Source organism: Hetaerina americana, unplaced genomic scaffold (assembly GCF_022747635.1).
Source record: "Hetaerina americana unplaced genomic scaffold, ioHetAmer1.1.p SCAF_81, whole genome shotgun sequence".
Lineage (NCBI taxonomy): Eukaryota > Metazoa > Arthropoda > Insecta > Odonata > Calopterygidae > Hetaerina > Hetaerina americana.
In genome coordinates, this window is record NW_027287439.1 from 460016 (window position 1) to 476745 (window position 16730).

The 16730-nt window shown below is 34.8% G+C and overlaps 1 protein-coding gene across 3 annotated transcripts; it reads left to right on the forward strand.

The window, feature by feature from the left end:
- The first annotated feature begins 2802 nt into the window (after window positions 1-2802).
- On the forward strand, window positions 2803-16280 carry LOC139698313 (DNA-binding protein Ets97D-like). 3 transcript variants are annotated; one of them, XM_071597200.1, is made up of 10 exons: window positions 2803-2880; window positions 3533-3658; window positions 4028-4195; window positions 9183-9312; window positions 9542-9695; window positions 10514-10615; window positions 10713-10925; window positions 12916-13110; window positions 14218-14441; window positions 14661-16280. In XM_071597200.1, exons 2-10 carry the CDS (start codon window positions 3570-3572, stop codon window positions 14877-14879), a joined length of 1494 nt encoding a protein of 497 aa, XP_071453301.1. In that variant the 5' UTR covers window positions 2803-2880; window positions 3533-3569; the 3' UTR covers window positions 14880-16280. The 3 variants fall into 3 exon arrangements, with proteins under 3 accessions (XP_071453301.1, XP_071453303.1, XP_071453302.1); XM_071597202.1 differs by having other exon boundaries at window positions 2842-2873; XM_071597201.1 differs by lacking the exon at window positions 2803-2880 and adding an exon at window positions 2911-3446.
- Window positions 16281-16730: the final 450 nt, after the last annotated feature.

The following is a 16730-nucleotide window of genomic DNA, read 5'->3' on the forward strand; positions in this document are numbered from 1 at the left end:
GAAAAGACATGAAGAAAACTTAACCAGTTGGAATAAGGAATTAAAAGGTAAGGATGATGTTGAGGACAGGGAAGATGGAAAATATAAAAAGCGCATTGAAGGAAGGAAATAAATTCACTCCAAAAAAATACGAAATAATTACACTATGGAGCTATATTTTACCAAATAGTACAAAATAACTTTGCTTAGTTGAGGCTTGTCAGATAACAATCTTATTTAATGATAATGTTGCTATGAAATTTCAATATTAACTAAGCACATTTATGAGTTAAAAGTTGTGGATTGGTGAAATCTAAGGTATGCCTCATATTGCTGACATAGGTATGTGGTAGTACAGAGTTTTGATCGTTAGTAATATTGATAATCCACCAGTTAAGGATGGGTTTTGGATGGACACAGCCTAGATAAGGGTACGACGCATATACTTGCCTCTTCTACCAAAATCACCTGACATCCAACACTGCAGTGAGCCCCTCTTCAATTATGCATTATTCCTTCATTTCTTGGATATTTTAGATTTTTATTTACGGGAATAACCCTTATACAAAAAGAAAGGCAAAAACATATTACCTAGTTTCACAATTATAAAAAACATTTACATATGGGTACAGATTACATAAAGTTACAAACTCACCATCGAGAATTAAAATATAATGTAGAATTCAAGAAGGATTTTGATTTGCAGCGAATGAAAGACGTTTCCAGATGATATACAGGTATGCAAACATATGTAGTTAGATTAATTAATTTAGAAAAATATTAATATTAAATAATATTCAAAATTAAAAAATAGAAACAGAATATTAGAAATATAGTATTTGTTGCAGACCAGATGATGGTACAAAATGATTAATGTTTGTAGTAGTTATCAACTAGATCTTGTGGCATCGATAAAGAAAATTTTCCCAATGGGTATTACGAACAACCTATTTACATGTACAGATATCCACACAGCAATAATTAGTATTCTAAAATTCTTCAGATATTTTTAATGATATTTATTTTAGGGGATCGTTATAAGGGATAAAAAGTAGGTCAATATAATCACAACTGTTGGCATTTCTCATAATCTGGTTAATAGGCGAGCCGTAAGTGTAGTTTTGTGCATGATGTCTAATTTCAAAGAGTGCTTCTTACCTTATGTTATGTGAAGGTACCTTGAAAGATATTGCCCTAAGGAATTCTAGTGAATCAATCTTGTTACACAGTAATTTATACAGAAAAGTTATCTTATTAATGTTTATACAAGGAGGGAAGATTTAGTAGAGGTAACATTTCATGATAACTATAAAGATCTTTGTTAAGATTGAATTTGAATGCAATTTTGTGCATGAATTTTCTTTAAATGCATTTGATTGAATGAATATGGAGTTTGTGGTAAGGTGATCAAACAGTAGAGTAGTATTCACAGAGTGACCTAACTAATGAGATGAATAGAACTTCAAATGGCTCTATATGTTTAAAGCTTTTACAGTATCGGAAGATAAATCCGAGGGATTTGTATGTTTGGATTGAACACAGTTATAATGTTGATTGAATGTTAACAGTGAGTCAAATATAACTCCGAGGTATTTTATATTTGTGAATTGTGCCATAGGATAATTGCTTAGTCTATACTCATAATGCACTGGACTCCTTTCCCGGCTGAATGTCACAGAATATCATTTTTTTTAAATTGAAAGTTATATAGTTATGCTCATACCAGTTTTTCAGCCAATAAAGGCAGTTTTGCTGAGTTGGGTGATCATCAATTGATTGTACTGTTAAAAAATATTTTATATCATCGGTATACAAAAGAAAAGGAATTGGGTCTAATGTCATCATAATATCATTTATAACTAAGAAAAATATAGTGGACCCAGATGGTATCTTTGGGGAATGCCTGATGATGGATAGAAACATTTACTTTTAGATACATTAATTTTTACTACAACTTCTCTGTTGGTGAAATAACTTTCCATCCAGTGAAGTTAAGGTACCACTCATCCCCAAAGCGTCCAACTTTCTAAGAAGTTCATGACTAACAGTGTCAAAAGCCTTATTGCATTCAGGATATACAACATGTGTTTGTAAGAAAACCAAAGTAAGAAGAACCAAAAGATTAGTGAGTGTTGGTCTTCCTTTAGTAAAACCATGTTGCTCAGGAATAATGGTATTATTAAAGATAGGAGCAAGCTTATCTACAAATAATGGTTCTAAGATTTTTGCTATTATTGAGAGCTTGGAAATCGGACGACAGTTAGTTTCGTCCCACATCCCAAATCTATTTCTTCCCCTTCATTGCTTGCCTAACGTTTTCCCGCCAATGTCTTAAATATTTGGGCAACGGCCAAAATCTTAGTCTCAAACCACAAAATGGTTTGACTTATCCCACAGCCTCCCCTTTAAGATTTTTACAACCTGGAGCAACTGGATACAAATACGATGCACCAACACCCTGAAATCTCTTCCATTTTCATGTTTGTTTGTATGACAATTTTGACAAATGTCTACCACAATGCAATGCATTTGTCACTGCAATTTCAATTATGGTATTTTGTCATGAGATAGACACTCAAAGCTAGACACTCAAATAGCATCGGTGACTTACACGGTACAACATTTGATGCCATTTCACGCAACCAATGCCATAAGGGCAAGCAAATTGCATTAGGTACCATCATTAGGATATAAACTTCTAAACATTAACAAAAACATCGCGCCATAATGCATATGGCGTTTCAAACGTACTTTCATTGGATATTGCTTTTTGGTTACGCCGCGCACTCGGTTGTCGATTGTCTTTCATGTAATGGCAGCAGCGTCGAAAACTTCCGGCGAAGGGATGTCTCTACTTGACAGGAAATGAACGTCCGTTTCAAATAAGTGAATCGGTAATAGGTATGGATGTGCAGTAAATTTTTCTAAGTTTCAAATGTTTTTGTTGATTTCATTAAAAAGTAATGAATCGGGAATTTGGCATTGTCCACCCTAATTGTTTTTGTCTTCACATGAATTTTCGTGGTAGCGAAGCTATAAATTAGCGTTGATTGACGCCATGAGTGTAAATATTTTCGTTTGCAATGATGTTTGTGTCAATAGTGAATTAAAGAATACGATTCAAGGAATACCTACCAGCTCCGTGCCTGATGGATGCGACTATCCCGCTGTGGTTTATCCGTTCAGAAATTTTGTGATAACTAGCTTGATTTCCCTCCATGCTTTTGCGAATGTGGATATATGCTAATATTTACGTTCACACGTGCAAATATAATAATTTAGTCAGGTGCCCAATCAGTTCGTTAGAGTTTAAAGAGTGCTATGGCTACTGGAAGAAGGCCCGCGAGTAGTGTTTCTGTATTGTGGTTGTTGCGTGTATCGATTTTATCTTTAAAGTGCTAAAAATGTCATTTCACTGAAAAATGTTTGTAAACCAAGCTGAAATTACGTGGAGTTCAATGCGAAAAGTTAGTTACAAAGTTAACCAAGCTAGATTTAAGGATTAGTAACTGATTGCAACTAATGTTGTTGTTTACGGTCATTCACCTTACAGGATGTAATAATTTTTCGAGTGTCGCAAAGTAGCAACAATGGATGAGCAAGAGCAGCCTGTTTTAGTGTTTAAATTAGATCAAAGTGGTGGAAAGCTGATTTCATTCGAGCCTGAGCCAAGAAAAAGGTTAGTAGAAAAATGTTGCTTTTGTAATTACGTTTAAAGTGTTTAGAAGTAGTGTCATAGAAAGTAAGGCCTGGGTTTATATTTATAAGAAGATATTGGTTTTGTGTGCAATGGTGAATGTTTCAGTTGTCTGCATATAGTGTGTAACCTTTCCCAAAGATTGTGATCGTCTTGAGTTTTTTTAGAGTTGGATCTTCAATTTGTCCAATTGTGAATTGAAATAAAACTACAGTTATTGGAAGATATGCACACCTTTTAAGCCTCATTTAAAGCGGCAATTTCATATTTGTTGTTCAGTTTTGTAATTTGATATGATGATATCAAGTGGTAGGAGGATACTATTTTTTATTTCTGTGTTTTTGATTTCAGACATCATGAAAAGGATGTGACCTTAGACGAACCGGTGAACAAGATATTAAAAGGAAACGAAGTGGATAAAGATGATGCTGAAGTGTCTGTCATGGTGGCTGAACAAGAGGGAGACAACACTTCTAGATCCGGTGAAGTTGTTTTGGATGAAGAGGAACTAGAAACATGGTATGCTATATTTCCATTTAATTATGGTTTTTCTCATATCAAAATATGTGTTAATATTCGGTAGTCTTCACATGAAGTCACACGCTTTCATAGCTCGACATGAAGTCACACGCTTTCATAGCTCGACATGAAGTGACGCTGCCACATGCTTTTTTGTTTGAAAATTTTTAAATGCTAATCAGAGAAAATATGGCAGAAGTACACTTGGTAAAAATAATTTCCCATCTCAACCAAATTGTTTTTTTAATTGGTGGAAATGAATATTTAGTTTGAAGTTAGTTTTACCTTATGTGAATAATTGACGATGCTTTTCTCATGCATTCATGCATGCAAAAATAGTGCATGCATGCACTATTTTTGATAGAATTATTGTGCCAATATGACTAAACTAACTCATTCACGGCTGGCTATTGAGACATTTCCTTTATTTTATCAGGAGACAATAGTACCATTATAAAGAGACATGGGAAGAAAATAGTCATTCATTTCTATTTTCTGTGTTACTAGATCCAATATTCTTCCAATGCCTCCCATTGCCCAATATGGGAAAACATGAATCATCTCATAATTAATGACATCCAATGAATAATGAAATGGCCCCATGTAATGAACTAACTACGTAAGGTTTACTATGTATTTACCAAAAATTTACATGAGCTGTTGCAACTTAATGATAATAGATATTATTTGTTAGGGTACTGTTTAAGGTATGGTTTGGATGGACAAAGGCTGAACATCCATTTACTTCTTGGCCTCGCCTATTAGGACAACCAGGCATTCCACAATACAATCAACTGTTCTTCCGTTCCGCCCTCATTCTGTCCCCCTCCATTATATCCAACCTGTCCTTCCGGTTGCTTCCTCTTCCTTGTTTTCCAAATGTTATCCCCCCGTATTACCCTGTTCAACATCTCTTTGTCAATCAAAACACTTTGTATCCGCCTCTCCTGCCTCCATTTGAATTCATCCTTACAACTCTTTCATCCTTCCATATTACTGTAATTTTTACTTCTTTGTTTGTTTTCTGTTCTATCCATTTTACCTTTTCTATCCTTCTCCACTCCCACATACCTAAAGCCTCTAATGTACACCTATTTTTGTCATTCAAAGATTAGGTTGCCCCGCCATACAAAAGCATGCATCATATCAAAGTGTAAAACCAGCATTTTCTTAACATCCTTACTCAAATTCATCAATGCATTCCTTTAGTAAGCATCTTTGCCTGATGCAATACTTCTTTGGATGTCCTTACTACCTTGACCATCTTGGTCCAAAAAAATGCCAAAAAAGGTAAACTACTCCATCGCCACTGCCTCATATTTTCACATCACTCATTTTTGAAAGCCTCCCTACTTTTGTTTTGTTGACAAAGATTCTCATCTCATACTTCTTATACTCATTTTCTAATGAGCTCAGCAATTATTGTAACCCTTTGGCTAACTAAAGCCTGATCATCCATAAAACGAACTGATTTTTATGACTTGCTTTCATTGCTTACCCTCCCATTTGCCATCTCCCATCTTTTCAATGCCTCTTTGACCCTTTCTTCCACATGTATGTTGAACAGGACAGGTGATAATACACATCCCTCTTTCACCTTTCCCCTCAACCCTACCACGTTCGAATCCCCTTCCTTTACTTGCACCAGAGCAGTCAGTCTAAGGCATGTAAAGGCTGTGGATAAGTCTCCTATCCTTCCAATCTACTCCTACTTTATGCAAAGCATCCATTAATGCTACCAATTCACCCTTTAAAATGCCTAATTAAAACTTATAAAACAAGCAAATACATTTGATTATATTCTATGTTCCTCTCTATTAGTGACCTCATTACCACTTTGACATCATGCCTGCCAATTCCCTTTCTGAATCCAAATTGATCATCTCCTAAGTATCATTTGCCTTAAAATGCAACAATTTCAGATTGTAGAAATCATTCGCCTTGACTGGGATTTGACCCCGGATCCCTTGATGTCCGGCCAAGTGCTTTAGCCAGTTAAGCTACCAATGCATCCTCTTACACTCAGAAATTTTGGGGGCTTCAAAGGAATAAGATGTTGTGATGAAATATAATGCATGCAATGTGACAGGCATTCGTAGATGTGCTCGATGCACCACAAATCATGAGTTAAAAGCCAACTTTAAACACTAAGGGTGTTTTACTTTTGGCAGATTCCGAGAAACCACAGGAGATTCCGTCATTTGCCATCTTGTCCATCCTCTAATTGATTATCCTGAAAACCACTTCAGCTCCTTCTAAATTAAACTTACTGATCTATATTTCTCACAAATGTATGCCTTTCCCATTTTTTGAATAGGAACTAATTCTAATGTGATGAAATCTTCCAGTCTTATTCCACTATCATAATTACATGATTGTCTAAGCTTGCTACTGGCCTGATATCCTTAGCATATAGATGCTGTATATATTCTTTCAGTTTCTCTTGAATCTCTCCTGGTTCCAATAATAATTTTCATAACATGTCTCTAATAGTGTGCATGGTTTTTCTGTTCTTACTTCCTTATAGATGTTTCACCTTTCTACGTTTATAGTGAGTTTGTTTCTCCCATCCTTCGAAATCATTCCATATCCCCACACTGCATCTTTAACTACGCTTCTTTTGTCCTGTTAGTTTCCCTCTTAAAGATTATTATTAATCCCTTTGTGGTTTCATCCTACCTACTTTTCTTTTTTCCCACTTTTTTGTTTACTTTTGCCTAACTTTGTATTTACATTCTTCCATTTTCTTCTCCTCTAATCATCTCATATCTTCCTTTCTCTATTCACTGTTCCTATTGTTTTTCTTCCTGCTTTCGATATCCCACTCCTTGGCATGTTCTCATTTTTCTTATACTGTTACTGTTTCTTTGTCCCAATGATTGATTGATCCTCAATCAACCTTACGCTCCAGTGCTTCATTATTATCTGAATCCACATCTGCTCCTGGAAAACGTTGTGCAAATGAAACATGCTGTTCCAAATCTGTGTGTATCCATAACATATTCTAACCTGTCTATTCTTTCTGAATCCTAGGGCATTTTCCATGTATATCCACATCTATAGATTAAATCCTGTCTCCTGAAGAACTATTGCTTTCTCCCTGCAGTCATTCCTTGTTCCTAAACCGTAGTCTCCCACCTCACTACCATCTCTTCCTTCACCTACCGTCACATTCCTATCCACCATCACTATCAAATTTTTCTTTCCAGGTGCACCTGCAATTATTTCTTCTAATTAATTGTACACCCTATAAAATTTTTCCCCCCTGTGATTCCTTGGTGGCATGTAGACCTGAATAATAGCCAAGTTTTTCATTCAACTTTTACTTCTACTAATAATATTTGATCACTTGCTAGCACTCGTGGACTATCTTTTATCTGGCTCCTACCCTTTGACCAAACTTGCATGGTTGACCCTACCGGTAGGAATTATCGTTGCTCCTTCCAGAGCAGCTCTGGGGGTTATCAGAATACACAAGTCCATCTATCATGTCATGTTTGTTGTCCAGAGATATGGATTATAACAGTAGAAAGAATTTCAGGCATTAATAATTTTCAAAATAAAGTTCATCCTTGTCAAATAAACATAAGGAAAATCATCTACGAAAATGTTCTGAGAATGGTTCATGTATCTGAAAAGAATTTTAACTCCCTGTCGCATTTTCTTTTTATAAATGATACCCCGCATTTACATTTTTTTTGCTTGGATTAGAAATAGAGTTTTAAAAAAATGCAAATTGCACTTATATTGCATGCTTGATTAAAAATACATTGAAATATGAGAATACCACATATTTGTATTTTATGATACTCAAATACCAAAATGAGTAATGAATACTTAAGTGAAGACGTTGGTGACGACCTGAATATCTCAGTGAATGCATGAACACCTCGGTCCTTGTTTCCATCCTGAAAGGTAGCTAAGAGTGTCACATTTTTACTCAGTCACCCCTGCAATACTAAGTACATTCTTGGATGGGGTCATTTAAGTGTCTTGCTTCTTTGAACATCCTCTCCTTTACCTTAAAAAATCTGTCCACTGATCATAGGTTGAATGTGCATCTAATATTTGAGATTAGACTGAATACATTTTATATGAATCAGGTATTTCAAACCTGAGATGCTTGGTTCAAACTAGGAAAATTGTCCTCACATCCAGGTTCCCTTATCCACTCTTGTCCCTCGTTTCTCTCACTTAGTATCCTGCCCATGTTTTCCTGGCTTATTGGCTATTTTTCCAGTTTTTAATGGGAAGAGTTCTACCTGAAACTCGCATCTTGACTTGCAAAATTGAAACATGTAGGTGATGTAGCATTTGTAGGTAAAAGTACTGTATAGATCATTAATTATACATGCTTTTAATAGATTGTTATCCATTCTACTCTTCTCATTGTTTTCAAATTTATAAATCATACATGCTGTCCCCTGGGTGGGCCAACCTAACTAGTTTTACATATGTGGATAGATCACTGATCTTGATGGATGTTGGTCGCAAAAATCCCTTACATGTAAATGTACATATATTTGTGAAAGCTTAGTAAAGTTACCATTGGCAACGTCTATCAAGGGGAACAGAGATTGTCTCATGTCTGCAACTGTACTGATTTGGCCAAATGAATTATTGTATATTGAAATGTAATGAAATAATTGACTTTGTAATTCCACACACTTTTGTATGGAATAACAAAGTATGTGGAATTACAAAGTCAATTATTTCATTACATTTCAATATGTTATGCAAATTCCACAAAGTTACACCTGAGACAACAAATTAAAAAAAAAGAATTATTGTATATTTTAGTAACAATTATTTTACTAATTCAAAGTGTTATAAAGTTTTTAATGGAAGTAATAATAAATATTGATGACATGGTTTTTTAATTATTGAAAGATTTATTAAATGTTAATATACACATGTCTTGAAGCATTCTACCAATCATGGTAAGTAGTATTGTACGAAGAAATTTTATTTTGTTTATCTTATGCAGTGAGGAATCTGGCCTTATAATGCAACACATGGACATTCGTGAGCCCTTGTCAACACTTCGTTCACTATTGGAGCAGAGGATTGGCATGGATCTTTCTGATTACCAGTTTTGGCTTCAGGATGCTCAAATGGTGAGTTAAAGAATTGTAATTAACTTTCTGGACATTTACTCTTGGTGCATGAATGAGTGTAATATCGTCAACAAAGCATTATGCTTTGCATAACCAAAGCATTATGTTTAATGTATGTATTTCTGTAATCAAGTTTGCTCGGAGGAGGAATCGCTCATGCCACATAATAAAGTGAAGTCATGAATAATGAACATCAAAGAAGTATTTCAGAGCTAATTTTATTTTTCAGTTGGAGTCCCATAAAAACCTGGTGGATCAGTGTGTTCAAGGAGAAGGAATTGTACAAGTTAATGTAGAAATTAAAATTTTGGGAGATATTAAGAAGATAAATATAGTAGATGTCCTTAAGCCAGCTGAAGAATATCTTGAATTAGCGGATGAAAGTAATTATATATTTGTTTATTATTTCTTAAATGTTATCTATTAGTGTTTTTGCTCGTTAGTTTTATTGGTAATGATTTCAGGAATTTAACACCAGCATAACAAGGGTTTATAGCAAACGTAGCTGATTTATGGGTAGCTATCCTAAAGTCACAGCAACCTCTTGTGCTGAGCCTATGCTCTTCAGCATTGGTTATCAAATTTAACATGACTTTGTTTTGCTGCACATTAACAATAGCATGTAAAATATTCATACTAGGAGCAGTTGAAATTTAAAGTGAGGTCTGAAACTGCATGCCCTTGAAACTTCTCCTAGGATTCTCACAAATTGCTACAGTTATGCTTTTCATCTTGTAAGAAGAATTTTGAGCTGATCTTGGTTAAATATAAGAATTACCTATACATATTTTAATGGTAGAGTTTATAAAATAGTGTCTACATTAAAAAATTAGCATTGCATTAGTGATCATTAATTGACATTTTGTCCAATGTTGGGATATCATTTAATTAGTTGCACATGGGATCACACAGTAGGAAAATAAAGATAACCTATTTTTATAAAGCATATGAAGTTGTAAGTTAAAAAATCAGTGACTTGCATGCATTTATCAACACTTAAAGTTATTTATCTGCAATAATAGTCTTAACAATGTTGGCTCTGAAGTGATATAGCCCTCAAATGGTCTTGAAAGTTTTGAATTTACCGAAAACAACCTAACCACAGCATCAATATTTTTGTGTTTTGGTTTTCTCAAATGGGTGATAAATGTTAAAGGTATAAGTCTTGATTACTGAGTCAATTTTTATATTTGTTTTCCAGTGCCTGATGTTGAGGTCTCAGCATCACCACCTGAGCACATCATTAAGTGGATAATGGACCCCCAGTTCAGAAAGGACCAAGAAAGGTTCAAGATTCCTTTTGGTGAGTGATTCTGCGAGAAAATGCCGAGAGATTAAAGTGCAAATTGGTGAGATTTACATGTGGTGTGTGTCAATCAAAATCATTTCAATTGTCACAGATCCAGCTGAGTGGACCGTGGCACATGTTAGGCACTGGCTGCAGTGGGCAGTGCGGCAGTTCAACCTTGTCGGGATTCGCCTCTCCGATTGGGGAATGAACGGAGAAAAGCTTTGCTCACTCACCGTCGAAGAATTTCAGCAGATTGTGCCAAACGATCCTGGTGACATTTTTTGGACTCATTTAGAGTTACTTCGTCGCTGTAAATTTGTGGGTTAGTGTCTTGACAGATCATTCCTTATATTCTGCCATTTTCCTTTATTTTTACTTGAATTTTTTCATTTCAGCACTTTTTTATGTGGATGACTGGTCTTTATAGTGGTGAATAAATCTGTTCTGCATGTCATCTACTCTTGAGAACTCACTGGAACAGACCTGGAGTTGGCAGATTTTTTTTTACAAAGCTCATTCATATAGATGTTGAAGTTGAATTTAATTTTAGTGCCAGTCTATGCTTTTGTTAACTGTAGCATAAATTAGTGAACTGTGTGCATGGAATGGTGGACATTTTCCAGTTTAAATAGAGCTCTAGTTTTCAACATGCATGAAATTAATTATAAAATATTCCACCATTTTGCATAACTTTTTATATTCTTAATTTTAAATTTCTTTCTGTATTCTCAGTAAAAATGTTTACTTGAAACCCATGATTTCCTTCCCGTTTCTCATATCCATTAGTATGAAAAAAATTTCCACCAATATCTTTGATAGTACATTACATTCTGTTCAGTAGCTATGAATTTGCAGGTCAGCAAAGCCACAACTGATTCCTAAGAAAAGGGAACTTTTTTCCATCCTCAATACTTGAAAATCCTATTATAATGTAAAAATATTTCTCTGCCCATGCATAACATAGAATAAAACAAGTTTTAGGTAGATGCTATTTTTGAGAGTTTAAGGGTCAAACGTGGAATTCTTAGGCTATTTTTAAAAATATTTTTGGCCTATGCATTTTACTAAAGATGGCTCTCTCAAGTCTGTCTGTAAATAGTGTAAGATGAGAACTCATTCTGTCTTGGGAGAGTAAACTGGTGATATCCACTTTGAGCTTTCAATAAAAAATTTTACCATTTATTTTTCCCAGTGCATTGACATGAGTTGCTAAATTGATTTATACTATAGGGATCCTGTTTTCATCTATAGGTTATAATGGTAGTCACTGCTTGCAAAGTCAAAGTATCTTTATCAGATTTCATAATGAGTATAATCTGATTTCTCATTAATTTACTCATGGATAGATATTTACATTTACAGTTGTAACCACTTAATTTTTAAGGCTTCTTTATCATAAAGTGTTCATGCTTGAATTTTCCTGAGCTTTGTATCTAGGGGCATATAATGCATCCTAGAATCCTTGCAGTGGCTCACTAGGCACAGAATACACTAATAGACCTAACTTACAAACTACAATGGAAGTGCACACGAAGTAACTTTTAGTGTAATTTTAATATTTTTTTTTAGAAATTTATGATTTTTTAAGAATAATTGTTTTTTGTATTCTACCATTTAAGGTAGGCTTTGGATGGATGCAGACTGAACAACAGTACAATGATGCATTCCCTTGTCTCTCCTTACAGAAACACAACTCAACATCTTACTCTACAATAAGGCCCTCTTCAATCCGTAAACTTTCTGTCTCCCTTCATCCTGTTCCACGTCCCTATTTTATTTCTGCCCCTTCCTCTTTCCCTAACATTCTCCCCTCTATTGCAGTCTCCAACATCCCACTGCCAATCAATATGCTTTTCATCCATTTTTCCTGCCTCCTTTGTATTTCTCCCTACAATCACCTCTCCTGCCCCACCATGCCTAGCACTTCCTTGTTTGTTTTCCTTTCTTTCAACTTAACCATCTCCATCCTTCTCCACACCCACATTTCAAAGCCTCCAATCTACGGCTATCATCCTGCTTCAATGACTATGTTTCCGCACCGTACATAACAATGCTCCATATTAAAGTTTTGATAAGCTGTTACTTAAAATGCTTACTCAACATCCCTGTCATCAATTCCCTCCTCATTATGAAATGTCTTTGCCTTCTGCAATTCCTCTTCTTCTGCTGAACATGCTTTAGTTTATGACTTCCAATTTTGATGTTTAACTTAGCTTTCCCCTTTTTTGAAAACCTCATTACCTTTGTTTTACATGCAGAATTTAAGATACATTTTCAGTTTCTAAGAATATGTACTCTTTTTCCAATTTCAGCCGTTCTACAAAAGCAAGCTGAAGAGCCGCAGTTTGTGATGTCTGAAAACATTTCTCAGGCTGCAACTACCACTGGTAATGTGAGGACAATAAATAGGGTGAATTCTGGGAAGGCCAAAATTCAGCGTCAGTCGCAAGCTCGTCTACCCAACTCCAACTCACATGAGCGATCAGGAAGCATTCCACTCCGTACTGGTGTGTATGGTTTAGTTTAAAATATTTGTCCCTGTGTCAATTTATCTTTTAAAATGTATTTATATATTTTGGAGAATTTGGAAATAGCTGCACATCCTTCATTGGTTGTAAATGTGAGAAGGATTTCTGTGTGACCTGCATTCACTTTCAAAAAGAAGTGATGGTTTTGTCATATTATAAATATTACTACAGTCAGAATTTATTTTATTCTTACATTTTTTCAACAGTCTTTCCAACGAGTGGTTTTAGAAAAGAATATTTATTTTGCCTTGGCGATATAAAAAAAAACCAAAAACCGTGGTGTGATGATTAGCCATGTTTTTTCATGCGATAGGTGTACTCCAGGAGGGAATGAAAACACCTCCTCCTTCAAGTAACTCCAACCTCTACTTATTATGTCATCAATCAAATAAAAATTGTCGGCATCATGTTTATCCATTAGTGGTAATATTATTGAATAAATATTTTCAAAATCCCCATCTATGTCACAGAAACTGGGAAATTTTGAATATTGCACAATTTAATCTGCTTCAATCCTTAGTTTTATCCCATAATGTCATTTTAATTCTTTGTGTAAATTCCTATCTGAGTTTTAAGCCATTAGAAGACAGAAACTTAGAAATTACTTATCTACAGTGAAAGATAAAAATGAAATGCTATAAGCTCTTCCCAATCCTATTCACTAATTGATTGAATTCCAAATAAAATTGATTGTGAAAGAAGAGGAGGAGGAACTGAATGGAGTGATAGAAAAAGAAGAGGAAGGGGAGGATGAAAAGGAATTGGGAAAAAGGATTATGTTTTTTGTATTTATGCCTTGCATAAATACAAAAAACATAATCCTTTTGTGTTTAGTTTTTGTGCATTCTTGTGAAAAAAACTTAATTTTTTTGGAAGAAATCAGCATCTCTTGAGACCAATCCAAAATGGTCATTTTAAACCCTTCCAATGCTCCCTTTCAGTTAATATGCGCTCATACTCTGTAGCCACCACATTAAAATAGGATAAAAGCTTAGCATTGCCCATTTTTATAGCTTTACAGCTTCCAAATAGGATAAAATTGTGGCTTTCACCATCAGAAGTATTTAGTTGTATTCCTTTTTTAAGGATCAAATGGACCAGTGCAACTATGGCAGTTCTTGCTGGAGCTACTCACCGATAAGGATCACAGGCATGTGATCAAATGGTTAGGTGATGATGGTGAATTCAAGCTGGTGGATCCGGAAACAGTGGCTCAGTTATGGGGAGAACGTAAAAACAAGCCTACCATGAATTACGAGAAATTAAGCAGGGCACTGCGCTATTATTATGAAGGAGAAATGATAGCCAAGGTGGGTGATTGTGTTTTCACAGCAAAATGTAGAATTTATGGCAAAAGTTGTTTTAGTTAATAATGCACAGATCTTCCCTTTGTTGTCTTTAGTGGGAACCGTAAATTTTCCTAAAAATTTCCTCCAATTTTCGTGTGAAAGCTGGCAATTTGTTTCATTTTTAATTTTAGTCCAATGTTGAATGAATTGGAAATAATTAACCTAATGCTTGCATTCCAGGTGCATGGTAAAAGGTTTGTCTACAAGTTTGTGTGTGATTTGAAGCAGATGTTAGGCTACAGTGCTAGTGAATTACATCGGCTGGTGGAAGGTTGTAGCAATAGAACCAATATATCCATCCCAGTGTCTTCGTCGCAGAGCCTTGAGTGTCTCAGTAGGACTGTTACAGGCGATGATTTATCTTCGACAGAAGATGATCATCCTGATGATAGCCGATGACACCAATCCTAGTGATATGCAAGTTATTTTTAAGTCTCACAAACAACTTGCTCTCCCTAAGCTCTTCTGAAAATTCCTTGGAAGAGTTTTTAACATCTTTTGGAGTGAAAAGATTTCTCAGGGGGAAAAACTATGTAAGTTGGGAATTTAGTGATTGTGATTTGTGCCTACCTGGGCATAGCTACATCGAAGGCAGCCATGGAGCTTGGTGTGGGCCTGATGTAGTGAAGACCCATATTTATTTCTAGGATTGGAAAAGTTGGGGAATGATTATAATTTGTATCATTCTAGTGCATATTATAAAAGGTTTACTGTTACAAATAAATTAACACCAAAACATTTTTGGACTAATTCCTCATTGTGATAAAGGTTCTTATATTGATATGGTGAAATGCAATGTATCACACTCTGCTACCTGAAGGAAATAACATTTGAGAGGTTATTTGCTTGGATTGAATTTCTGTTTGCTGGCATTTGCTCACTTGGATCAATAACACAGTGATCTAATGAGGATTCCATGTAATTCACGGATATGAGCAATTTTCTTGAATTGATATTGGTCTGTATTCATTTGGGGTATACTTATGAATTTGTGAAAAAAAGCTAAGCTGGGTTGTGATTAATTAGTGCCTAAGATTTATAAATCACAAACTAGGTTAAGAAAAATGCCATTTTTGAATAATTTTTCAGTCTTTGGGCTGTTTTTGAAGCCATCGTTGAGTTTTTTATTAGCATTATGTGCCTATATAGACATTTGCAGTAATAGTAATGTAATCATGTAGACATAGCCAGCTTGAGATAGGTACAAAGGGAGCATATCCAGCGCAGAGCTTTGGGAATGCAAAAACTCAGGAAGTAAGACATAAATATGCCCAGTATTTTTTTAGTGTGGGACATAAAACTTTTCCTGCACCCTTCACATTTTCACCTTGGGCTGGCAATGCATTAAAAAAATTATGATAATGAAATTTATCAATAAAAATAGCAATAAAATGTACAAATCAAACTCAAGGTAGTCACTATTCTGCCATCCTGGTCAAAAAATTGGGTATGAAACATTTTACCACGACATAATGTGGATTCTGTGTTGTGAAAAATACAGGATAAAAGATTAGCATTACCCCTTAACTGTTAAATTGGGTGTCAACAGTGATGTCACTTGCCTGTTTTATGTTTGATGTGCTGTTTGGGTTATTAATATTTCAACAACCAGGACTGTATCAATCAACATAATTAATAATTCAATATTTCAAAGGTTTTGTTAAGGCAAAATTGAATTTTTAATGTAATTTGCTACAAAAAATAAAATTTAACCTGTATTCCATTTAAGAGGATTAGCATATGCAACATGCATAAAATGTTTTGGTTTTTATATACGTACGTAATTACTACAATAAAAAATCTGGGTAAAAATTGTCTTCTAAAAGTTCACTGTATAAATTCCTCCTAAAAAGACTATTGAAATCTCTCCAACCTTGGTACATGTGTGCAAATGCAGTTTTAAAGTTTCTTTGTCTTCCTTTCATATGAAAAACTACCTTCAGTTCAGCATGGTGTTACCAACAACATAGTAGAAAGTTTAGCAGACGAAATAAGAGAATATATGAATAAATCTGAATATCTGTAATTATGGTTTGCTTTTTGTACTTTTACATTGATTGTAGTTCAGTGTCACGCTGTTCTCTATTTGTGATGCTAGTCCAATTTAAGAAAGCATTAACAAAAAATAGAAGCTACAATTAGAGATATACTTATTCATGTTCAAGAGTCTTGTATTCTCTTCTTTCTTCTGTTACACTTTCTTATTGGTACCACCATGCTGCATATGCAGGTTTGGTTAGATTTTAGGAG